The sequence below is a fragment of the Eretmochelys imbricata genome, chromosome 10, assembly GCF_965152235.1.
Source record: "Eretmochelys imbricata isolate rEreImb1 chromosome 10, rEreImb1.hap1, whole genome shotgun sequence".
Lineage (NCBI taxonomy): Eukaryota > Metazoa > Chordata > Testudines > Cheloniidae > Eretmochelys > Eretmochelys imbricata.
Window position 1 is genome coordinate 56789543 of NC_135581.1, and position 26933 is coordinate 56816475.

General features: G+C 39.4%; 1 protein-coding gene across 1 annotated transcript in view; it reads left to right on the plus strand.

Moving 5' to 3' along the window:
- THSD4 (thrombospondin type 1 domain containing 4) overlaps positions 1–26933 on the plus strand; it is a 589516-nt gene that overhangs the window by 193545 nt on the left and 369038 nt on the right. Inside the window, exon 6 of the mRNA XM_077828709.1 lies at positions 6582–6718. Coding sequence (XP_077684835.1) covers positions 6582–6718 — 137 coding nt within the window. The remainder of the gene's footprint in view (positions 1–6581; positions 6719–26933) is intronic.

The window sequence follows — 26933 nt, forward strand, 5'->3', positions numbered from 1 at the left end:
GCACCTCAACCCCCCCGTCCTATCCCTGGCCCCACCCCAGAGCCCATCTCCCCCCCACCTGGAGCTATAACCTCTCCCACACCCCAATCCCCTGCCTGAGCCCACTCCCCAACTCCAAACCCGCAGGAACCCCACAAAATCTAATAGCCCCAGACCCACAGGAGAGTTAATCCAGCCCTGCAGAAGGGTTTCATCCATTTTAGATTTTGTGTGATTTAACTGGAAGGCTGAGCCACTGAAGACTTGCCTGACGAGGTTAACAGCTGACATGGAGCGTTGGGATCAGAGAGTGCAAGTTCAGACCTGTCTGACAGAAGGCTCTCACAAGAAGTGAATGCGCACTGTCACAACCTCTTAATAGTTTCCCCACATGGGAAACAGAAATATGCTAATTAATGGCTTCAGACCTGTTTGAATATTCTGAACTACCAGGGCACTAACCCTTGACAAATCATCTAGGCGGCTGCTAGCTAGGATATTTTCTCCTGCTTACTGCCAATGTTCCAGTTACACCCACAGTTTGGAAGAGGTGTGAGTGAGAGAGAGCAAGAGGCATGGTTAAGCCTCTCAGAAATTTCAAATGTACCTCAATTCTGAGGGCATGAAACATAGGCTGCTCCTAGGCTAGAATAGCTGCAAAACAACTATATGCCTGTGCAGTGTCTGGGGAAAGAACATTCCTTCCCACCTCTATGCTGCCCAAAAGAAAAATGTCAGCATTCAGCTAGGCTGCTTGGGCCTTGTGCTGGCTTCAGGCTACAAGTAACTGGACGTTTACACCACTCTTTTTTTTTTCCTCCCCCGCTTCAGATTTGTGTTGGACTCAGACTCTCAACTTCACATTTAGAGAGACAGGGTGGGTGAGGTAATATCTTTTATTGGACCAAATTCTATTGGTGAGAGAGACAGAAGTTGGTCCAATAAAAGATATTACCTCACCCACCTTGTTTCTTGGGACCGACACAGCTAAAGCTACACTGCATACCACATTGCATTTGGAAGATTATAATCTCTACCATAAGGACTATTCAACCAGCTTTCCTGAAAATACTAGTTATTTGGGTTCCCTGAGGCTGCATATGCTGCCCAACAGGCCCTATCAGGCTGTTGTGCACTCACAATTGCAGTAAAGTGGTGCCAAGCATAACATAGTTTACATGCAACTACTCCAGTGGTGAAGTGCAGTGTAATAATAAAACTGGGCAACAAATCATTTGAGGGGAAAATGGTATAGAATCTGGCAGTGAAGGAACTATTGTAAATTAATAAGCAAACTTTGAGTTACAGCAGGGTCAAGCTGAGGCCTAAACAGCTGGACCATTTCCTTTTAATTGGAGTAGGCACAGTCTGTGATATAATTTTCCCATGTCTGGTTTAATTAAACTGGTAATTCTAGAATGCATGGGGTTTATTCAGGTTATTTTGTAAACCTTTCAAAAAGGGGAAAAGAACAAATAGTATTTCCATAGAAGAATTAAAATATACCAAAACGGTGGCCCTTTAATTTCTTAGTGTGTCAAATATTATTACTCCTATCCCCATCCTGATTTGCACTTTTAATGAATGTTTTTATCTTGGGGGACTGGATGATGATGCCAGTAGTTAATGAGCTAATGGTGCCTTTCACTTTGGGGATGCTAGTTCAAAGCCAGTCCCGATTGATGGTGACCAAAGCTGTTGTCCTTTGAAGAATGGTTAGCAATCTGTGTGTTATGACCTATCTTAACCCACTTCTTCATGGGTAGGCACCCACAACATGAGGGTAGGAAAGGGGTAGGTTCCCTAAAAGTTTTCTCTCTATTTGCTGGAATCCTAGTTGTCATTAATTGAATCCCTTGTTGCCAGTAAGAGCAGAGAAGTCAAGGATTGAATGGGTAGGGAGAATGAAAAATCTCAGCCTTTCAAGTGGATCCTACAGCTTAGAGATATTGGTAGGGCAGTGTGAAATAAGCTTGCTTGGCACCAAACCTGCTCTGGATACATTAACATCTTCATGGGCTAGAGCTGTCAATCTGACATCTTTCATGAGTACCAAATTGACTTTTTTAAACAATATACATAAATATGTTTCCTCCAAAAAAAATTACTCTTTACAGTACAGTCTCATCTTAGCACAGGTCTCCTGGGAGCTGTACTTCTGCAGGTTGGGGTTAACTCCAACGAAGTGCTTAGCTGAGTCGCTGATTGCCCTCAATTTCCATTGAAACGAGGAGGCTATCAGCACCTGTGCGTGATCAGTCCTTCACACAGAAATAGTCTGCTAAGTGTTTAGTTTAATGCCATATACCATTTAGCTTTTTAAAGAAAGCTAAATGTTATCGGATTTGAAAAAAAAAATTCTGACTTTAGCAGTCTCCACCGCCCCCAATTTATAGGCTTAGTGAACTCAAGTGCTTTGAGAGCCCTTGCAGATTTTTTCCATCATTAATTTAATGCTGTGAAGTGAAAGCTATAAATCAGGGTTTCTCAAACTATATATGGTAGTCACACAAATGGGACTTCATCTCACCTCATAAATTGGGAGTAACTCAAAGGATCTAATAACAAAAAAAGTACATGAATTAAAACTACCTTTTAAAAATTCATCAGAATGTGAACCAGCCCCAGAGGGCTCCTGTCCCAGAGAGAAAGGAACTCTGTTATCTTGTATATGGTCACCTTGTCTTTTCTTCTTAAATTCCAAAACTTTCCATGTCATTGCAGCTTCCTACCCTGTGTTGTAGCCCAAGAGAAATGCAGCAGGGCAGCTAAATGTTGATCCAATAAAAGTTTGTAGTGTTGGATTTACAACTGGCTTGTTCTCAAAAGGGCAGTTACAAATAAGTAACAAGAACAGCATGTGTCACAAACTCTTCTATAAGAGGCCAAGAACTTTACCAACATGAGATGTGCTCCCCTTCTCCTTCTGCCCCACACTCCTGCTCTGCCTGGAGAGTGGAAAATTGAGCACTTTAAAACAGAATAGGAAGTTCAAGTATTTTCCAGACCAAGTGTGATTTGTTGTTTGAATCAGACTTCGGGGAATATTTTTTGCATTGAATGAAGCCCATAGGCCCCAATCTAGCCAAGCACACACTGATCAGGATCATAATACCGAGACATCCTAGTGGTGGTTGCAATATGCATTATTTAAAAGTAATGTACTCCTTATAGAAGGTGCTGAAGTTCTCTGTTTAGCCACAGACTAATAAGGAATTAACATGGAAAACTTCCTTCATCTGGCCCTCTAGCATATCTCAGCCACATTTTTGAGAAACTACTAGTAGGAATAACAGGGTCATCCAGAGGTATCAGTAATGCAAGTGCTAGTTGCAATATGGGCAATTGGACTGAACTAAGATCATTAAGTCAATACATTCAGGCCACTGAACAGCCATGAAATAGTAATGACTTTGTCACTTTCACCCAAGGGTTGATTTTAACTGGTGACTTAAAGATGAAAGGCTTTTTAGCTTATTTCTAAATCCTTGAGCCATCCATTTCCTAGAGGAGTTGTGTATTTAATCCGCTGTGTGAGCATTATGAGCAATCTACCCCTTTATAATACTATACCTTTTTAAAGTTTGGTGGATAGAATCTCTTTTATTTCAACAGCATCAACTTTGGTCCATATGTTTTTCATTCATATATAGTGGGATGAATACTCTCTTCTTCCCATTTCTTTGCCATTGAATTTGGGGATTAATGAATATACGTTATGACCATGGAGACTTTGCTCTCTTGTTGAGAATACCCTCTGAGTATTTCCCATGCTTTGAAACCAATTCTTATTTAAGGATTACTGTATTTTGGTATCTGGAGAGCCTGATCCCTGACATTAAGGTGGTACAGTAGCTTTAGTGAAATTAGTTGACGTATTACTATAGTTGCGGTAATAAAACACTTTGTGTTGGTTGCATTTGCAAGAAAGGAAACATTGATATCTGGAGGCTTGTTTTAAAGAAGTGTCCAAAGGCATTTCTTTCTGCCAAAAAGAAGTTTTCAAGAGACAGAGGTTTGTGCTGATAGGAGTTTATATGACTGTTTTAGAAAGAATTTAGAAATGAGGCTAAGCTGAACACTTATAATAAGCAAGGAAAAATTTAGGGCATATAGTACAGAACGTAATAGGATAGTCTGCTGCACTGCTCAGATATTCTTCAGTACTTGAACTGCTGGTGTTTCATCATGAAGGGAAAAACATACTATATGGAAATGTTTCTGTTGCTAGTATGGCACCAACAGTGTGCCAGGTGCCTTTACAGACTGGTAGAACACATGGTCTTGCCCTGAAGGGTTTACAATCTAGAAAGACCACTTACAGATGAAGGCTGGGTGATGGGCTGGGATGCAACAAAAGTCAGGGGTCTAGGTTTTAAATGTGGGGAGTGGGTGGATGACCAGCTTTGTGCCCCTCAAACAGGAAGCACGCAAAAGATAAGAGTTAGGGAACTGATTCCAGGGGTGGCTGCTAATGCCGAATCTGTACTGTCACAGGGGACGTGGTGGGCTGCCCTGGATCAATGTGAAGACACAAAGCTTCTTCCTGGAAGTCCTTGTGTCTCTACTGAGATCCACTCTCTTTGGGAGCTAGAGCCCCTGTTTTGTGTTGACAACCCATTCACACCTACCTCAAAAGAAGAATTTGGAGAAAACTCCCTCAGGTCCCAATGGGTTTTGCCACATTGGAGGGCCAGTTTGGCCCTGGGTAATTCAACTATAATGTTTAGAAAATGTCTTGTTAGTTGCACAGTTTTTTGCATGGATTTTTTTTAAACAAATATTTTTGCTCATGCATTGTATTAAGAGCTCTTTGAGGAGGGAATAGAAGAATATCAAATTTCTCTCTCTCTCAGCCTGTATCCCTTTTACTCTGCCTCTAGCACATCCACAGATGTTGCCTGCTGATATATTATTGTAACCCTTACATAGTCATGTACTCTCATTTGTATGTACAGATTGCCATCAGCCTTAATATAATCTGTTGTGCCTTCCCACGAATGTCCCTTGTTAATATACTTTATAACTTTCTTACCAGTCCACATCAAATGAACCTCCATAATGGTGACAATTCTGCCCGCTTTCATTCCCTAAATAACATATTTGCAGAGCAAACTGGCTATTAGTACAGCTTTTATTTATTAAAGCATTTGACTAGTTACGCACTTTCCAACAGAATCAAAAACATACAAAAATATTGGTCACTAAAACCGACTCAAACAATTGGCAGTGTCCTAACTCTCAGCAGGGACTCACCTGCTGTAATAATAAATAAACTGACTACATGTTATATTTTGATTGAGGAGAGAAGACTTCAGTGTGACCTGAAGCTCATCAATGTCAGGGTTTCTCTGACCATCATAGGGAATGAATTTCAAACTCAAAGAAAGCTACTAAGAATGCTCTAAAAAAGAAAAGGAGTTCTTGTGGCACCTTAGAGACTAACAAATTTATTTGAGCATAAGCTTTTGTGAGCTACAGCTCATGATGAAGTGAACTGTAGCTCACAAAAGCTTATGCTCAAATAAATTTGTTAGTCGCTAAGGTGCCACAAGTATTCCTTTTCTTTTTGTGAATACAGACTAACACGGCTGCTACTCTGAAACCTAAGAATGCTCTGTTGCTGATCCTGAGCAATTGCCTTCCAGGCACTTTCTTCTTTAGATGTGATTTAAGGTGGAATCTGCGCTTTCTCCTCTTTGTCCCCCCCCCCCCTTTTCTTTTTCTTTTTCGTCATCCACCTCTGGGACTTTAGAATCACAGATGATCCTGTGAAGGGTGCCTATAAGCTGTGGCCCAACTGTACTGGAGTATATTTTGATGGGCTCAGATTTGAGGATGTATTTCCTCAGTTTTGATTTTAGGTCTGGTTTGGGCTCCAATCTAGCAAAGCACTTTATGCACATGAATTGAACATGGAACGACGGAAGTGCTTAAAGTTAAGCATGTACATAAGTGTGTTGCTGTGTCATGGTCTTAGTAGTGTCAGGATCTTAGAGGAGAGTTTTGTTCAACCAAAGTATCCAATTTTTAGTTTTTCATTCTACTCTGACATTTCTTCCTTAGGGCCCATTGTTGTTTGTTATTTAATTTTATATCCCCCAAGTGTGCTTGACTGATAAAAGGGAAGAGTCTCTGCTCTGAAGGACTTCTAATCCAAAGAGAAATCATGTAGACAAAGGAATAGGAACAGGAAAAGGAAGCAACAATCACTACCAGGTGACAGAGCCATGAAGTTAGGCATTTATCATGTTAGTTGTGTAATATGTGTGTATTCCTCTCTTTCTGGGTCTCTCTCTCAGCTACAGTCTTACATTCAAACTACTTGGAGTGGAGGTCGGGGTTAATAAGGCTGGTGTTTGGAGGAGCTATTCTGTTATTTAAAAGTCTTCTGTGGAATTCTCCAAAATCAGCAATAATCTTGAGGTTAAAAAAAAGATATTTTCCTATCCAATTTTTTTTTAATATTATAGACTACTTGCCTACTTGTTTTTTCCCTCTCCAAATCAGGGGTAAGGTCTCAGCCTAACATTTAATTTCTTTTTTTTTAAACCACATCTGTAGACTTGGTAGCAGGAACTTACGTGTTTTTCTTTCTTTAGTGAAGGGAAGTCAGAAGTGTGAACTGAATTGCCGAGCAATAGGCTACCGGTTCTATGTGAGACAAGCTGAAAAAGTAATAGATGGCACGCCATGTGATCAAAATGGAACTTCAGTCTGTGTTTCTGGGCAATGCAAGGTAAGGCCAGCATCTTAATGCGTGAATTTTAGCAATTCATCTTGGAGTGTCTCTTATGTGTTATGTAAGTTCCAATAATGATTGATGCAATCTGATTTGTGAAAGTTCGATGTCTTGGTAACTTTACATGTACCTTATATTTTTCATAGATATGAAAAATATGTGCCCTCATCATACTTTAATTATATGTAAAACTGTAAAAATAGTGACTGAGAGAATTTTGAAAGGTTGTGTGGAAGTTTCTGACCAGAATTAAGATGGCTTTCAGTGAACTTCTTCATATATTTAACTTCTTGCGAAAGAGGTGTTTATCCCTATGTCAAATTAAACTCCCCAGTAATTTATTAAGCAAAACAATGGAAGTAAAAATAAAAGTAAGAAAGCAACTTGGCTTTAGCTTTGGAATGTAGATCTTCTTTCTCAGCTGAAACAGATGGTAAGACTTAGTGGTTCACTTTTATTCAATTAAATGTTAAAGTACTTGTCATTTAACCAGCAACACTGTAATTTTTCCCATCAACCCTTATGTGCAGTTAAGAGATGCAAGTTATTCTCCTTATTGGTGATCTAGTGTTCTGTTGGTAGAACACAAATAATTGTCGATTGGATATACAGTCATTTCTTTAGGGTCCAAATGAGGTACTGTGTTGACTTCACACAATCTGATATCTGGATTCTCATCATAAAGGGTAAATGCCCTGCAGCTTCTGTGAGATAATAGCATTCTTATGCAAAATGTGATGTTAATGTTTATTTAAAACCTCTGATGCAATAAGATAAGAAAAATGTGTAAAAAGCCCTTATCTGTTGAATTTGCAAACGAGAGCTTATTTTTCAAGTCTCTGGTATATGGGAAGGGGTTTAGAAATGAAATCTAATAATTGCAAGTAAGTGGCATTCAGTGTTTGACTGTTTCCAGTGTCAGTAGGCAGAAGAAACACTGGGAAGTTTTAACAAGTGGGTGAAATGTGGCTTATGAATCCAAATATGAAAAAGGAAAAATTTAGTTGTTGCTTTGCCAGAAGAAATCTCAGAAATTAGAAATCTCTTCTGTTAGATTCATTCTACTTGTACACATCTGGACAATGCAATGCATATGTCTGTATTTGTATTTTTAGCAGTACAAGCAGTCTTAGATTTGAGTTTTCTTTGTAGATGATAGATATGTGTGAAGTTGCTTATCAGTAAAGATACCTTGATTTAAAACTGATTCATAAGGAGCCAGAATTTTTTTTAATTACTATTCTGATTGGTGGCCAATAGCGGAATTGAGATACAGACTTTTTATTGAACCAGCAGCCCTGTTTTCCTGATGCTTTCTGCAAATACAAAATATAGGATGTTGCGTTTATAGTTGTAAGTCTAGGGTAAAAAGGAATGATGGCTTCTCAGGGGCCTAATGAGAAATATTGTTCAGAATTTTGCCATCGTGAAGTTTATATGCAGTCTGTTAATTTCCAGACCTTCAGATGAGATGTCAAAAATCTAATACGTGTTCCAAATCCATAGTATAAATATGAAATGGATGCTACCTGGGAGTCTTATGCTTTGTTACTTTATTGTTATGCTGGTCACCTCTGTATTTATTTTTAAAGCTCCTTATTTCAGTAATGTTCAATGAATTGGTATAGCATATCATTCCCAAAAGAACTTAAATGAAACCAATTCTGCCCACTTGTGTAGGTGCTAAAGGCCCTAAAAGCACTCTACACCTGTATACTCTGTGTTGGCTCTCTCCACATCAGAGTAGAGTGAGAGGGTAAGATGAGCTGAGGACATGCATTGTGTCTCCAAATAGGCAGGAGAAGGGACTCAATTGTTTGCAGATACAATGTAGGTTATTTAAACATTAATGTACTCGATTCATAGGGACAGTCTGGCACATGAACATTGAAATTATCGCTATTGTGTATGCACAAATGTATAGTTTCAGGAAAGGTTTCCTATTATGGGCTAATAAATCTAATCCATTCAGTAGTGTAATTGTAATCATCGCAATGTGTAACATTTCTACTTGGACAAAAAACCCATCGTCTTTCCTAGATTTAATGTGTGGTGTTAGTGTATCAAAGGGGCAGAATATGTTCTGCTTGCTAGCTTAAATCAAATAAGGTAATGTTTTTATTTAACGTTGAATCCTTCCTTTGTGGTTTTAAATCAGAACTGTAACCTTATAGGATAAAAAAAAAAAAAAGGGGGGTGGGGGAGATCTGTCATGCAGGTATTTAGAAGTTGACACAATAGATTCGTTTATCATGTATGTGCATTAAGGTGACTTAAAAACACTTATGCTTGATAAACTCTAACAGCTCCTGTCAAGTTAGTGTGCACACAGTAATTAAGTTGATACAGCAATTTGCATTTCCATAGTGCTTTCCATTGAAGGAACTCAGTTTTTGCTTAATACTCACAATGTGTGATGTTGTGTATATGCATCCTTGCCTCAGTTTGTATGTGCATTTAGGGGATTTGGCTTAAATTGGGCATGCTTTTCTGCAGTCTGCATGTGCATTTGGAGATATGGCTACAACTTGTTTGATTTGAAGAAAGATTAAATTTAAAACCTATTTAATTAATGGACAAATGTGACTTCTCCTCCTTTGAAATTGTGCAAAATGCTGTTCTTGTATGGAAAAGCTTTCACATCAAGTACTAAATAAGAGAAGCACCAGAAAGAGGATAAGTATTTAGAAATTTGGTCACTCTTTTTAGGGTATTCAGAGGAGGTGGGCTCCTCAGCAAGCAAGCCAGAAACTTTAACCAGGTTCTTTGAATACTAAACTGATCCTGAAAATGTAAGTTTCAGAAAAGAGAACCTATTTTAAATTATCCCTAGTTTAACTATACTCACTAATGAAATCCCTCTTTTTTTTTTCCTGTGACTTTCTTCAGACTTCTGGGATTATTCTATCTGCTCCTGGAGTTTTGTCCGTACTTTAATTTCTTGACCACCTGTTCTGACATGATTCTGATTGCCTTCAGGATTTCTTCTTCCTGCTTTGGTAAATGCATCTCTTAGCCTCATCTGTTCGTACCTTCTTTTGCAAACACTGTGAGGTCAGTAATTCAATACTGGCTCTTAGCCTTCTTTAGCCAGCACGGTAACATGAGGAGTTTGCATAACTATTATGTGACGGGGTAGTTTATAGTTACTATTATTTTCAATGAAACTACTGTATACTGCACAGTACTTCCCGCAGAATTTTGTGCAATTTTGCTGTAACTATGGGATGTTCGTAACTCATGTCATAATTGATCACATGTATCAGTTAGCTTAATTTGGTGTGCAATTATCTCATTATTCTCCATTTCAATAATTAAAAGATTAGATTGGATAACTTTCATTTCTTCTCTGCTTGAAGTTTTCTACTTTGATTCATTTTTTTTGTTCTTGTTTTTATCCCAATGATTTTGTTGCTAGTTGCAGTAGTGATAAGCGAACCTCAAAAAATCAGGGTTTTCACCTGCTCTCTCCTAATCACTTGGGCCTGCAAAACTGAGCAAGACTTCTCATGAGAACAGGCTTTTGATGCAACCTTTCTGGCACTCCTTGTTAAGACAGAAATGCTGCAAGCACAGTTTTTCATGTAGTATTTTTGCACTTCTTGTCTGTGGTTCTGGATGGGGAAAATGAAGATGCGTAACGTTAAAGTTTTTGGTTCAGGTTTTACACAAAGAGTTTAAGACAATTTTATTAAAGTTATCTGAATTCCTTCACCTGTCTATAGCACATGGAATGTTTATGTAGTCACTTTCCATTTGTTTGTGGGGGATTCTTCTCTGAAATCATACAAATGTCTTGGGTCAATACATTAAAAATAGCATTTGTAGGATCTTGCCCTTTCCTCATCAAGTAAGCAAACAAGTCAAGCTTGTCTAGTATTAGTATAATATTCCTAGGCATAAAGAACAGGAGTACTTGTGGCACCTTAGAGACTAACAAATTTATTAGAGCATAAGCTTTCGTGGGCTACAGCCAACTTCATCGGATGCATAGAATGGAACATATAGTAAGAAGATATATATATACACACACACACATACAGAGAAGGTGGAAGTTGCCATACAAACTGTAAGAGGCTAATTAATTAAGATGAGATATTATCAGCAGGAGAAAAAAACTTTTGTAGTGATAATCAAGGTGGCCTATTTAGACAGTTGACAAGAAGGTGTGAGGATACTTAACTTAGGGAAATAGGTTCAATATGTGTAATGACCCAGCCACTCCCAGCCTCCATTCAAACCCAAGTTAATGGTATCTAGTTTGCATATTAATTCAAGCTCAGCAGTTTCTCGTTGATGTCTGTTTTTGAAGCTTTTCTGTTGCAAAATTGCGACCCTAAAATCTTTTACTGGGTGGCCAGGGAGGTTGAAGTGTTCTCCTGCCAGTTTTTGAATGTTATGATTCCTGATGTCAGGTTTGTGTCTATTTATTCTTTTGCGCTTTACAAAGCGGTGTGGTCAATGTACATGGCAGAGGGGCATTGCTGGTGCATGATGGCGTATATCACATTGGTAGATGTGCAGGTGAACGAGCCCCTGATAGCATGGCTGATGTGATTAGGTCCTATGATGGTGTCTCTTGAATAAATATATTGACAGAGTTGGCATTGGGCTTTGTTGCAAGGATAGGTTCCTGGGTTAGTGTTTTTGTTGTGTGGTTGCTGGAGAGTATTTGCTTCATGTTGGGGGGCTGTCTGTAAGCGAGGACTGGCCTGTCTCCCAAGATCTCTGAGAGTGAGGGATCATTTTTCAGGATAGGTTGTAAATCTTTGATGATATGCTGGAGAGGTGTTAGTTGGGGGCTGATGGTGACAGCTAGTGGCGTTCTGTTATTTTCTTTGTTGGGCCTGTCCTGTAGTAGGTGACTTCTGGGTACTCTTCTGGCTCTGTCAATCTGTTTTTTCACTTCAGCAGGTGGGTATTGTAGTTTTAAGAATGCTTGATAGAGATCTTGGAGGTGTTTGTCTTGTCTGAGGGATTGGAGCAAATTCGGTTGTATCATAGAGCTTGCCTGTAGACAGTGGATCGTGTGGTGTGTCCTGGATGGAAGCTGGAGGCATGTAGGTAAGCATAGCAGTCAGTAGGTTTCCAGTATAGGGTGGTGTTTGTGACTATTGCTTGTTAGCACAGTAGTGTCCAGGAAGTGGATCTCTTGTGTGGACTGGTCCAGGCTGAGGTTGATGGTGGGATGGAAATTGTTGAAATCATGGTGGAATTCCTCAAGGGCTTCTTTTCCATGGGTCCAGATGATGAAGATGTCATCAGTGTAGCGCAAATACATTAGGGGACGAGAGCTGAGGAAGCGTTGTTCTAAGTCAGCCATAAAAATGTTGGCATACTGTGGGGCCATGCGGGTACCCATAGCAGTGCCGCTGGTTTGAAGGTGTACATTGTCCCCAAATGTGAAATAGTTGTGGGTGAGGACAAAGTCACAAAGGTCAGCCATCAGGTTTGCCGTGACATTATTGGGGATACTGTTCCTGATAGCTTGTATTCCATCTTTGTGTGGAATGTTGGTGTTGAGGGATTCTACAGCCATAGTGGCCAGGATGGTGTTTTCTGGAAGATCACTGATGGATTGTAGTTTCCTTGGGAAGTCAGCGGTGTCTCGAAGACAGCTGGGAATGCTGCTAGCATAGGGTCTGAGGAGAGAGTCCACATAGCCAGACAATCCTGCTGTCAGTGTGCCAATGCCTGAGATGATGGGGTGTCCAGGATTTCCAGGTTTATGGATCTTGGGAAGCAAATAGAATACTTCTGGTCAGAGTTCTAGGGGTGTGTCTGCACAGATCTGTTCCTGTGCTTTTTCAGGGAGTTTCTGAGCAGATGGTGTAGTTTCTTTTGGTAATCCTCAGTGGGATCAAAGGATAATGGCCTGTAGAATGTGGAGTTAGAAAGCTGCCTAGCAGCCTCTTGTTCATATTCTAACTTATTCATGATGACAGCACCTCCTTTGTCAGCCTTTTTGATTATGTTGTCAGAGTTGTTCCTGTTGATGGCATTGTGTTCAGCACGGCTGAGGTTATGGGGCAAGTGATGCTGCTTTTCCACAATTTCAGCCCGTGCACGTCGACGGAAGTAATCTATGTAGAAGTCCAGTCTGTTGTTTCGACCTTCAGGAGGAATAGCATAACATAGCAGTGAAGGAATAGGTGGGAACAAACCCTTGCTATCACATTACCTGTCATGGATACTCCAGATGTGACAAACAAGCATTGGTGCCCGGAGGAGCTGGAAATTTTCGGTGCAAGATTAAAGCTTCTGTCTTCAAACAAAAGCTGGTTGAATTGCAGGAAACTGCTTCTGAATGGAGCTGAAAGAAAGAAATCTTGCCAATAAAACTGCACAGCTGAATGGAGCCCAAAAATGTTTTCCTTAGGGATCATGACTGTATTTGACTGTACATACCACCCTTTGGGTGGGATGGTATATGTCAGGATTTTGATAATGGATGCAGGTTGTCAAGTTCAGAACTACACTGAACACAGTTAGCTAGAAAGGCGTTCAGAGAGTGAGTAATTAGCTTCTTCATAGAACTGTGGCAAAAAACATTTTTCATTTGTAGTTCTGGCACACAGTGGGCCAAATTCTGCCTTTGGGTAGGTGAACGGGGCTCCCATTGGAATCAAGTGGAAACATTTGCAACCTAATATTCACTAATATTGGGGCATAATTCATGCCAAAGTCTTGGTGCAACATAGTTACTAATTTAGGACTAGATTCTTCCACCTCATTAACCATGAAATAACGGGCTAAGATACTACTCAACAAGAATAATGGTGGCAGAATCTGGCCTTTAGCCTCTTTGCAATTGTACTTTAGTGGGCAAAAACCCGAACACAAGATACAAGCGGACTTGTGTGTCAGATGAACAGCAATATGGAGGTAAGTTTCACTGCATTCTATCTTGAGATGAGCCATTGCAACTTGACTTCTTATAGTAAGATGGGAGAGTAACTAGAGCAGTTTTTTTCCCTTATGTTGACAGCAGGAGGAATGTATTGAATTACAATTTTTTATTAGGTCAGTCACTTTAACCACGGGTTACTGAAAGGCAGTTATTCAAAAACTTGCCCTTAGTTGTAAGAAAGATATGGGGGTAGAGAGGAAAGAACTTAAAAACAAATAAAACCCAGGAAGTTGGAAATCGATCTTTAATTTTGACAGCTTTCTTTTTTACTTTACTCTTTCCCATTAGAAATGTTTCCCCTTCAAAGTCAAACAAAAAGGTTCACAGGTTTCTAAAGTTTAACTAAGCCAGCTGAAAAGATTTGAGGATAACTTCTGCTCCTACTTACACCATTATAAATCTGGAATAACTCCCCTGACCTCAGTGTGTTCCTCCAAAATGTTTATGCATTGTTATCAGCTGCTGACAAGCAAGATATTACACTGATTAAGCCAAATGTTTGCAAATCCAAGTTTTCAGGGGATAAACAGTTCATACTGTATCTCATGGCCTTTCCCTTTGCTAGCAAGGGAAATCATCACACCCTACCTCGTGTTCTTGTTCTGTTTTCTCCAGCCATCCAAAACATATTTACAAGCAAAGTTCCAACTGGAAGCATTCATGTTTCAATCCTGTGCCGTGCATTAGATACGGATAGTTGATTCATGGCTTCATTTAGAAGAGAAGATTTGCTTTCAAGTGTTTTCCCCAGGAATTGAAATTGGGGGGGGTGTTCAAATTTAAAGGGTGGGGGGTCAGGGCCGAGGAGGGGTGAGACTGTGAGGGTGAAGGTGTCTCTATGGCACCATAGTAAAAACTGAAAAATGTTTCATGACCATTTAATTAGATTTAACTCATATTTTAAAATCATCACAAAAATTAAAGTTGGCTACTCAAGCCTTCTATGAAGCACTACCTCTTCATCCTTCTTGGTTTCTTGTTATAATTTTGCACAACTCTGTTAATGAACTTCTCGAATACAATGTGTTCATCTTTGGTGGCTTCTCGTGTGTCCAGGACTTCCATTCCTTCAATTGATATGCTCATTAGATCATTCACATGATCAGGCAGAAGGCGACTTCTTTCAGAATACAAAATTATGTTCAATGAGGCAAAAGAACGCTCAACTGTAGCTGTTGTGACTGGGAGTAACAAGAGATGAATTCCTACTTCTTTCATCCCAGGAAACATAGCACAAAGATTGGGTCAAGTCACTAATGATGATAAAAAAAGAAGTTGAAGTCAAATCTTGATTCATTCGTCGTATGATATTCCACTCTATGTTCAAATTCTCTATTCTGTCCTGAGCACATGGCAGTCCCATTGCTGGTAGTGCCTCACTCCACTCAACTATCGGTGTTTTATAGGACAGGGATCTGTAAAAGCTACGTAGAGGTTGAGTAGAATCTATAAGTTGCTCTTGTAGATTTTTAAGAATCAAGTCTCTGTACTTTTTCAGTTGTCTTAACAAACACTTCTTGTCCTCTTCACTTAAGGATTCAATATAAATGCCTTCATTACTCAACTTCTGGACTGAAGTCTTTGCTTCTTCCAGTACTTTTTCAATGGATAGCTCTCTGATTGATCCAAATGTAGCTTCTATTGCTGGACAAAGGTCTACTACTGTTGTAGCAGATGCCTGAATGGTATTGTTTAATGACCCGTGTGGTTTCAACAGTAGACTTACAAGGGAGAGAATGGCAACAGTCTTCTCTGATCATCGTAGCAAAAGTAATCCACAGCCTCACTACTTAGATCCATCCCATCTTGGTAGATACTTTCCAAAGCCAGTAATAATGGCTGGAGTAATTTTAAGACAACAGCCGAGGATTGCTCACGAGAAAGCCAGAGGGTTTTCCCAGGTTGGACTAATTTGAACTTCAGTCCCAGTGTATCTTCTATATTTTCCAAGCTATTCAGTTTTTGGACTCTTGCAGAAAGAAGAATATAATGAAGACATTAATTGTATAGCTTTTTAAATGTCTTTTGAAGAGTCTGCAGCTCGTACTAGCGCTAGTTGGAGTAGATAACCTCTGCAGTGTGTATAGAAGAGATTAGGATTACACTTTTCTCTGAGCAAAGCTTGTACTCCACCATGTCTTCTAGAGAAGTTTGCAGTTCCATCAAATGCACAAGCAGCCATCTGTTTGCGGTCCAATTGACAAGCATTTAACTCTTCTAAGATGTGTCTGCTATAACTTGAACATCTAGAAATGCGTCTACTGGCCTACCACTGACATCTAGATAACATACACAATGACTTAATACTTGATGCCCCTTTGCATCAGTGCATTCATCAGCCCTGTAAGCAAATTTTTTTTGTGGAGAGTTCTTCACTTTTTCAACTGTTGAGTCTTTCACTGTTGCACCACGTGCTTCTAGACAGTCAGTTGAGTTTCTTGAAGAAATATAGTGAGCATTTGCTGGTCTTGTTCAGAACCAGTGTTCAACTTCAGGATGAACAAGTGACAATGCACTTAACATTGGTCTCCAGTTTGTAGGGTGTGGTGTCTCTTACTTAAATAGAGTATGATGCCACAGCCCTGTTTGTTCGCATGAACTCTGTTGTGTCTCCAGCATTCTTAACAGCCTCATTAACACTCACCAGTGTTGTTCTTGGTCAGTGGAGACTCAGAGTTCAGAGGTGCTTTCACATGAGTTCACCTACCAGGTGGGGGGCAAGAAGGCACCTTGCTCGTTCCTCCAGCTGCTTACTGTATGCTCTGGCCACTGTGTTTGTTGTGCCACCGTTGACTCCATCGCTCTGTTGCCCATGGCCCTACACCGTCACCTTCTGCTGCCACCTGCCACTGTGATCTCTGCTGGTTGGTCTCTTGAGATTCCATGCAGCTCTCAGTGATTTCAGCTGAGCTCTCAGTGCGGGAACCTCGCTGCTAGTGCAGACAAGGCCGTCTCTTCCACAGAAACACTGTCCCACAGCAGGTCTAAGCACTTAGACTCGATTTCAGCTGTAGTGGTCACTTAACAAAACAAAAGACTATCTATGGAGCCTAATCAGCTCTGTCTTTAAACAGTGGAGACGGGCAGGTCTAATAGTACTTATGACTCAGGCAGACCATCAAGCAAAACACCTGTCCCTACCCTCTCTCTTGATGCCCTCAATGAGCACAGGCTAAGTACAGTTCTACTGCCCTTTACTCCTACAATAAGAACAACAATATTTCATTACCTCCCCCGCATTCAAGTGATTTGTAACCCAACCCCAGCCAAAATCTATCACTTGGGCAGCGCAGCTCTGTTTGCTGGATACCTAGGTAGATTAGGTGTGAATGTAAATACAATCTGGTCCTGAAGCCTTTTTTCCCCAGCCCTTAGCTCATCACTAGCTGTCAGGGAGAGCTCATTTAGACTTTGCTTACAAATTATAATTTGAAATTATTAGGTTGGCCATCATCACCGAAATGAATGCACTGACATTGTCATAAAAAAGAACAGTTGTATACGGAAGCTAGTCTATGTTTATACTTTTCAAATCTGTTATACTTTTCCAGATACATGTATTTTATCATACACTGTATATGCTTTTAAAGTGTGTATTAATGTTTCAATTTCAGCTCAAATTTCCAAACAGTCATTAAACAGACAACACTGCAACTAGTAACTAGTTCACAAAACTGGGGAGGGGGGGAATTCAGGGTGTGTGTGCGGAAATCCCTGTTTGCTTTAATTTTATAAAAATCATCCGTATGATCTTATTTGGTAACCTACACTCTACCTCCTTACAGAGAGTTTTTGTTTTATTTTAAGACACGGAATGTGGGGCTTTGAGAGTGGCTCTTAGATTTTTTTTTTATTGGTAAGTTGTTTTATTTCATTATGTCTGATTTTACAGAGAGTTTTTGTTTTATTTTAAGACACGGAATTTCAAGCATTGACTTTTATTGTCCTCTTTTTCCACTGAGGACCCGCTTCTCATGCTGAGTAGCATTTACTCATGACATTGAAGCTTCTGGGACTACTGGCATGTGTAAGAATTGCAAAATCATACCCTCAATTTTGAACATATTATAGAGAGAAACCTCACAACCTTTATTGACTTTTCACCCAAAGAGCCGATAGCCCTTAAAAACAGACTAATATTACAGATGGCAAACTGAGACACAACAAAGTAAACATACTTACAGAAAATTACGTATGAGATAGAGCCAAGAATAACAACACCCGTATGATCTTATTTGGTAACCTACACTCTACCTCCTTAATTTTCTTTCCCCCATCTGCTCTGTATCAGTTTGCATGGCTGTGCAGAAGGCTTTCTATTTAACTGGGAAGTGATTCCTACATGTGTATTATCAAGAATCTAGGAAAGGGGTAGCTGTAATATAATTTATGCCTATTATACAATGCTCTGTTTGCTTGCTTTATAGTTATCTGTTTGCTTGCTAAACAAGAACTAGAAGATAATTTTCTGCAGATATGTGACTTCAGTTTTAGGTGGTTTTGCACATTGGGAGGAACCAAAGCCAATGGCTTCAGATAATCCAAGCACTGGTAATGAACAAATAATACAGTGTCGATTCTTCGACGTTTTACCCCTGCCATGTTCTGATCAACAGGCTGGCTGGTAACTCCAAAGTGGGACCAGGGAAAATCCAATCAGGGAAGATGAAACAATGAACTTTGGAGGGTTTAAAAACCTCAGCCCTAAACCTGAAGAGACAGAAGCAGGCATTGATTGCTGGTCTTGAAGATTGACCCTTCAATGCCAGAAACAGGGGTGTCTGTGATAAGTTAGATCTACCTAAGATTTAGGTAAGGTGTATATGGCTTTCTTTTTGTCTGAATGCTTTGTTTCTATGGATAAATAAATAATACTTTGTTTTGGAGAAGCTACTCTAAATTGTTGCATTTTCCTACTGGTCACAGCTCCCACAGGGATATCTCTTGCAAATGCCAAACCAAACCCAGTTGAGCCATCTGAGGATTCATGGTTGGTGAACAGGGGTGTTGTAGCCAGTGGACCTGTGCTGTGAGTGGGAGAATCTCAGGATTCCACCCTAAGAGGAATAGTGGTGCAGGGCCTATCACTTATAAGGTTGTATTCATTGTAATGATGATTCAGTTATGTTTTTTGTGCACAAAGAGCAACCTTATAATTTCAGTGTGGATGACTTTACTTTTCTTCTTTCTTTGGTTTGGTTTTAGTTTCCCTTCATTTAAAATTAAAGTATCCTTGAGACAGCATGGTATGTGTATCTCCTATCTTGGACTGAACTAAACACACAATAGTAGCTGCTATTAGTATCCAATAGTCTCCTAGAAATTTAAAGGCATGGCACATAGGAGACAAAAGCATTAGTTACACAGCTACATGCAGCACAATAAATGTTAGAATATTAATATAATCTGTGTGAGAGGTGCTGGGGTAAAGGCAAATAATTTATCCTCTCATATTGCTGAACAATGAATCTTCCATGCGATTAAAGAATGGTGCTAATAGAAACTACAGAGAATCTCATTTAGTTTTCCTCAGCTGGATATGGCACATATCACCTCCGTCATCATGCAAGTAACTGAAGGAGCTATTCATTAAATATTCATCCTGGCTACATTCTTGTGCCCCTTCTGAGGGTAGCTAGTACTGGTGAGTAGTGACACTGGTAGTGGAGATTATATGGGTTTTTTTGTTGTTGTTGGTTTTTTAACTTTTATATTCTAGACCATCTCTTGACAATCAGATTTAGTATCAGTAATGAGCAAGTCTATGTGAACATAATTAAACAACTTCCCAGGTTTATGGGAAATTGGGCAGTGTGGGTTTAGCTTTATTTGTAATACCCCATGGAAATTTTGGAGAAAAGAGTAAATATGAATTCTGCATTTACTGGGCTGGGTGAAAGCCAACTCAACCTCCTTGTATACTTAAGATATTTGAATAAACTATATTTTTAGGGTCGACATTTTTTATAGTTTTTGCATTGAGAGTTTTGTTTAATGTATTTTATTTATTTAAATAAGGTATAAAGGCTTTCATCACTCAGAAGGCATCTGGGTAACGTCTATAAAATACCAAAGTTTAAAAACCATAAATTTGACCCAGTGGTCCAGATATATAGACCTCCAGCACCAGTGTGCTTTCATGCACACAGAGGGGTTGGTGGAAATACAGAAAATAAAATGGGGAGGAATGAAATAATCCAAATGCATTACCCAGTGCTGAAATTTCTGCAGTTTGCCTTCAGTGTTCATAGCATCTTTCTGTGGCCCATGACTGTAATACTATACCTGTGCTGCTCAGAAAAAGTTTTGAGTAAATTTTAAGAGGGGGAAGCATTTAACTACTGTTTGATAGCTTGTTTGTTTGTTTGTTTGGTCCCAACACCCATTCTCAAAAGGAAATTAAATACAGTTAATCAAGAGGTTGCTATTTTTCATAAATCTGGCATTTTGGAAAACTATGACGGGAATTGCATATGCTCAGCATCTCTCAGAATCGGGCTGTATGGCATTAGCACTGGGTAAAGAGGGTTTGGGGTGGTTTTTGCCACTTTTGAATCTTTCAGGCATTTCCTGCATGGTGATATTTGTACTGCCTGATGAAACGAGGGGGGTTGCACACAGAACTCCTATTACACTGTTAGAATTCACAAGCATAAATCACTTGTACAGCCAATGGAGTCTGTTCTACATGGGCCAGATCCTCAGCTGGTGCAAATCAGTGTAATTTCACTGACATCAATGAAGCAATGCCATATTTACACCAATTTAGGATATGGCCCCTAATCTTAATATTAACTCATTTTTTTTTTCAATGAAGATAACTACCACAAAGAATAGGTGTCATTAAAGTAATACTGGGACTGGAAATAACTTTAGAGATTTTCTGTAAATACTCTTTACACAATTTAAGTTTAAAAAAACAAAAAACAAAAAAACCCCTTCCTCTTCAGTTGATGACTTGTATCGGATGTGTCACAGTTTACCAGGTGCCTTGTAATGCAGTAGGATGTGGTACTGTAGTAAAAGCAAACTTCTTAGATACATCTAGCATTCTCAATTTGCTATCTGAATCTAAACTGAACTGCTAGTGTGGGATAGATTCTTCCGAGCCTGTCTATTTTTAACTGTTTCAAAGCCCCGATTGGGTATTTGAAGGGGATCTTTCAAGGATATTATATTCTATTTCCCTAATCTTAGTATGCAGTGTCACCTAGTGTTTATTACAGGTACTGTAGCTACCATAGCCCACCTGTCCCGTTTACAGCTCAGTTCTGCTCCTCCTGAAGTCAGTTACAAAACTCCCATGGATTTCTTTGATTGCAGGATGAGGCTTATGGTAGAGTGAAACTATCTGGGTGAAATCCTGGCTTCATTGACGTCAATGACAGTAGGATTTCACCTTCTGTGTTGAAACAAAGTTGGTATATGATATTGTAACTTACATACCAGATGAGCTGTCTCTCATTTCGTGCCTTCCCTCTTGAGAATAATTTACCTCTTCTTGCGATGAGAAATTTTAAACAATGCAGTCTCAGTCAGGAGCCATTTCCCATTGTATTTGAAATTATTGAGGGAGCCAAGTTTTACCTAACTTAATTGTCTTGCACATTAGGGATTTCTCATCAAAGTGACTTGTGTACATGTGAATCTTTAAAGCAGGAAATATTGCCTGTCTGCTTGGTTTGGGGGTTTTGTTGTTTACATATTTGAAAAGCACTTTGTGCTTTTAAAAACTCTGTAAATATCAATAACATGAGTCTCCATGGATTGTAGAATGAACACAATCATACATCACAGGAATGAAGTAAATTAAGGAACCAATAGATTTGTGTCTTTTTTGCTAAAGAGTGGCTATTTTTCTGAAAGAAGTATTTCCCCCCCTCTTTCTCTCTGACTCTGCGGACACACATGCACAGAGTTCTGTTGGGAAAATGTCTCTTAAAAATGTAAATTATTTTTGGAGTGGATGCTACTTGCATAGTTTGATTAATATGAAGCACCATATTCAATAACACATATATTTACTTTATTAAGCGAGTCTTATCCACTATGATTAGCTTTGCAGTTTTCCTCTTAGCAACATATGAAATGATTCTCTTAATTTTGTCTGTAGATGCCAATGTTGTTCTTACAAGTAGGGATGGGCAAACTGGTTTGGATGAAATCAGAACTGACCTGGAGCCCTACCTCTTGTTGTGGCTAAATAGGTTGGGTTAAACTTTAAAAATACATTTTTGTTATAAAAATATACTTCACAACAGCTGTTAGCTCACTCTGCTGACTCACAGAAAATGTATCTCAAAATGATCAAGCTTATTGAGAATGTGGATATACACTGCAGATATTCCTAATTTGCACATTATTTTGTGCTGCTATGGATTTTATGGAAAAATAATTTAGAAGAATGGCTGAATACACTGTCTAAAGAGCCAGTTTACATGGTCTGTATCACCATCTTCTGGACACTTTTTGTTTCTTTAGTATAACAAGAATAAATTCCTATTTCAAATAACACGATTTGTTCTGATAACATATGTGGTCTGTATTTTGTGTTTGATTGCTTCCTTTTTGCTCTTTGTAATAGTTGAAGCTAAATAGGGGAAAATGCATTCATAAACTTGAGTAAGAAAAAGGAATGGGTTGTAAAGGCAGCAAATTACAAATAGAGAGATGATGGTTCAATGTCAATGAAAATCATATTCCTATAGAGTAACACATTTCTTGCCAATTCAGGATTAAAAGTGTGCTACAGCTCTGGTCAATGTTGATTTACTGAAATTCATTTAAATGGAGTTTTTTCTCCCAATATCTACTCTATTGAAAATCCACTCAATTAGATGAAACAGCAATTAGCTGCTCTTATTTAGAGGGCCCCATGTGATCAGATAATCATTGTAGAAGGGAGAAAAGTAATACTTACGCCACCAATTGTTTTAAATTCTGCTGTAGACTCTTCACATCTCATTTCAATTAAGACAAAAATGATAATTTCAGAAGAGTGAAGTGCTGGGTACGTGATCTTGTACGTACGGGGGCAAACTTGATCTAAGGCTTTTCTAATATTGTGTATCTTTGAGCAGACTCCATATTTTCTATGGCTGGGGTGTGTGAAGAAGTTCTATTTATTCAGCTAGACTTTCTTGTTCTGAGATCACTGTTGCCATTTTATGAGTGTCACGGTTACAGGGCTAGCTGCACTTGTGTCCCCTCCCTCTGAGTGCAGGTGTCAGGCCTCATACTTTTACTTCCCTGGGGTGAAATCCATATGATTTTTCTCACTCTTAGGCTGGGCGCTGGGCTACAGTACCCTGTACATCAATCATAGTACCCCAGCAATGGTCTGGAATCTGAAACCAGTGGTGAATTCAGTGACTTCTTAAACCAAAGTATTATTTAACCTTAACAGTAGAAATGTAGCATAACGTGAAGCGGGAGGAAGGATTTTAGAACAGGGTCTATATAAATGTCTGTGTTTTACCTAAAGCCCTACTATCTAGGCTGACCTAGGTGACCCAGGCTGGCCTAGGCTTTTCAGACATCCCCAGCAATGTCTGTGTGTGTCACTCTCAGAACAGCATTTCAGCAGCAACTTCCTGACCTCTGGACAAAGTATGTCATTTTAACTGCTTATACTCTCTTTGATCTGCTGGCCCCCAGCACTGGCAAAATAAGCTTTGGAATATGGCTGGTGCTTCGAGGTAGGCTCATCACAATTAATAGTTCAAGTATTGTCTGAAGTGTTTATGGGGAGGTAGTTTGTCTCAATCTATTTTGTTTCCTGGTTGTTTTTTCTGACAGCCTAATGCTAAACTACACCATTGTATTCATACAGTAAACATCCCAGTAGCCACACCACATACAATATTAACAAATTATTACAGAGCTGCCCCACATCCATCACAATTATCATGTGCTTCCTGGGCTGGACTCTGAATTCCAAATGAAACCAGCCTCTTTCACAAGCACTTTAGTCATTTTAAAAAGGACCCTGGAAAAAATAGGAAAGATTGTTTGTTTGCTTTTTTTCAGCCTACCCAAAAGCAGGAAGTACCAGAAATCTCCCAAAAAACAGTTTTATTGTTTATTTTCTGACATTGTGGGTTTTGTGTGTGTGGTCGTGCCTATTTGAATAGGGTACTTCCTGGTGAGTTTTGGGGAAGATCTCACCTTTTGGGTGGTCATTTCATTAAACTTCGCCTCACTACTGTTGATAGTTGTTATGGCAAATGCTGAATAGCTGTGCATTGCTAATACATGTACACCAAAATACAGGTCTAGAAATAGTTTGTCAATATAATCTTTTATATTTATGTCTTTTTTGCTATATCTTGCCCTCAGGTGTCCTAAACCTCCATAAAAGTAAGTTTCAATGACTGAAATATCCCTGGATTAAGGACAAATCTGTCTTTCTCCAGCATCTCCTCTAGCCATAAGGGTCATTTGATTCTAATGCCAGGAGACCCCTTTAGCTTCACATCAATATCAGCCTTTCTTGTGTTGTTTTTTTTCAGTCAGGAAAGTGAGCTTCAAAGACTTTTAAAAGTATGAAAGAAGAGTGTAAATGGAATTCTGAAGGGGTTTTTAATCACTAAGAGAAGAAAATCTGAGGAAAGATTTTATTATAAAGAATTTATAGTACAGGCCATCACTTTGATCTTATTTTTATACCGTTAGAGGAAGTTTTGTATGTTAAATTCTAGACCATTTACAGTACTGTAGATATTTCCCACTCATGACAAATAAGTGGGAGAGGGCATGTGAACAGTGGAGCAATGTAGTTTTGAAAAGAGCAAAATGGTTATTCCAAAGCTGTAAAGCAAATGACAAAGCAGTTGATTTTGCAGACAAACTAGTAGCCACAAAGTGGCGCACTTTACAAGAGGACATCCCAGTACTGCACATGAAGACTGGACTGAGATAGAAATTATCTCGCTCCCCTGATGTTGCGCTAGACAGCAGTTAAAAAGCTCTTTCCTTTCTCTTCTCATCTTTGGTGTCTAATTTTCTCATTTGAGTGCTAGTTGATATTTCACCCTCCAGGTAACTTCTTGTAATATCTGAATCTGGGAATATCAAAGCAGTTCCATGATGCAGTCAGTAAGTAGCTTTAGTTTTGTAAAGAAAGGACCCTCAGTCAAGCTGTAGACATTTTATTTTACAACCTTTCAAAGATATAATTTATACTGAGGAAAGCACGTATCAAATACTGAAATCCAAGCAGACTTTACAGGGTAGAGATTCAGTCAGCCTTATGAAACGTGGTCCATTCTTCTGCAGCTCTAGCATACAAAAGTGTGGTTAGGTAAGGAGCTCCCATGGCGACCTAGACGCCAGTGTCAAGTTAGCAAAACTATGGACCACACCATAAATATATATTAGGAAATTCTAAAGATTATGTATATAAATCAGAGCCTGAAAACGTAACAGTGGGAATTGTGCAGTTTCCAGGTGTTAGGGCTTTTCTCATAACTCACAAGTGGTGGAAGGTAGAGATTGGAAAGGTTAAGAAAGGTCATTCCCTGGTGGGAAAACCTATTTCTCATAGGGATGTCCCCTTAATTATATACTGCTTATTCTACTTCCAGTATTGACGATTATTACATTTCTAATATTAAGGGCCATACTTTATGTCCCTTCCCCCTACCCTGTGTCTGTCTTGTCTGTATAGATTGAAAGTGCTTTGGGGCAGAGACTCTGTGCATATACAGTACCAGGAACAATGGAGCTCCATTTTAAACATAATAAACATGATTAATAGCACTACCATAATAAAAATGACTAATAGTAATAATAACAGTGTGTGGTTGTCCCTTGCATTAGTGTGTAAGGGGGAAGGGCATGTGGATCAATGGGCTTATTTTGTCAAGGTTCCTTCCCCACTCTGAACTCTAGGGTACAGATGTGGGGACCTGCATGAAAAACCCCCCTAAGCTTATTTTTACCAGCTTAGGTTAAAACTTCCCCAAGGTACAAACTATTTTACCTTTTGCCCTTGGACTTTATTGCTGCCACCACCAAGAGTCTAACACATATATAACAGGGAAAGAGCCCGCTTGGAAACGTCTTTCTACCCCCTCCCCCCCACAAATCCTCCCAAATCCTACACCCCCTTTCCTGGGGAAGGCTTGATAAAAATCCTCACCAATTTGCATAGGTGAACGCAGACCCAAACCCTTGGATCTTAAGAACAATGACAAAGCAATCAGGTTCTTAAAAGAAGAATTTTAATTGAAGAAAAAGTGTAAAAGAATCACCTCTGTAAAATCAACTGCTGATGGTAAATACCTTACAGGGTAATCAGATTGAAAACATAGAGAATCACTCTAGGCAAAACCTTAAGTTACAAAAAGACACAAAAACAGGAATATACATTCCATTCAGCACAGCTTATTTTATCAGCCATTTAAACAAAACAGAATCTAATGCATATCTAGCTAGATTACTTACTAAGTTCTAAGACTCATGCATGCTCAAATCTCAGTGAGATACCAAGTAAGGAATTGACTGTATTGACTGACGGCAGGATGAGACAGAAATTTATGTGGTGGTCTTCAGCATACTAAAAGCACAGCAGAGCATGCCGCCTTACTAACTCTCCCAGTAGGCTCGTGTACTGCACCTCAAAACATTCCTTTTCTGTTCCTGGCAAAAGCATCACACAGACGGAAAGAACCTTTGTTTCTCCCCCCTACTCCAGCTTTGAAAGTATCTTGTCTCCTCATTGGTCATTTTGGTCAGGTGCCAGCGAGGTTATCCTAGCTTCTTAACCCTTTACAGGTGAAAGGGTTTTTCCTCTGGCCAGGAGGGATTTTAAAGGTGTTTACCCTTCCCTTTATATTTATGACAAGTGTGTAAGGGGGAAGGGCATGTGGACCAATGGGCTTATTCCCTGTTTGAACCCAGTCAAATGAATTACCTGACCATGGCCATCTGCTTCTCTTATTCCATGTTCATTCTCATTCTATCTGAGTGCATCTGAAGAGTTGGCACAGTGGGGGCACTTTTGCCAACACGCAGGGAGCTTTTGTAAAGGTTTGTGTCTGAGGTACAATAGCTCTTGGATCGCCCTGTGGGGTCACAGCAGTTCTGCACCACCCTAAACACAGGCTTGTGCCTTAATGGCACAATCAGGTTTGCAGTGTTTAATTGGAACCACACAGACAGTGTGGGTCTGAGGTTTGGAACTTTGTTTGCTTTTGAGGAGGGGCAGATCTAATGGAGTGTGTGTACAGGTATTTGACCCCATTCTAAAAGCTAGTCTTGGAATATGCTATTATTAAAATTATCTTAAAAACTAGAATG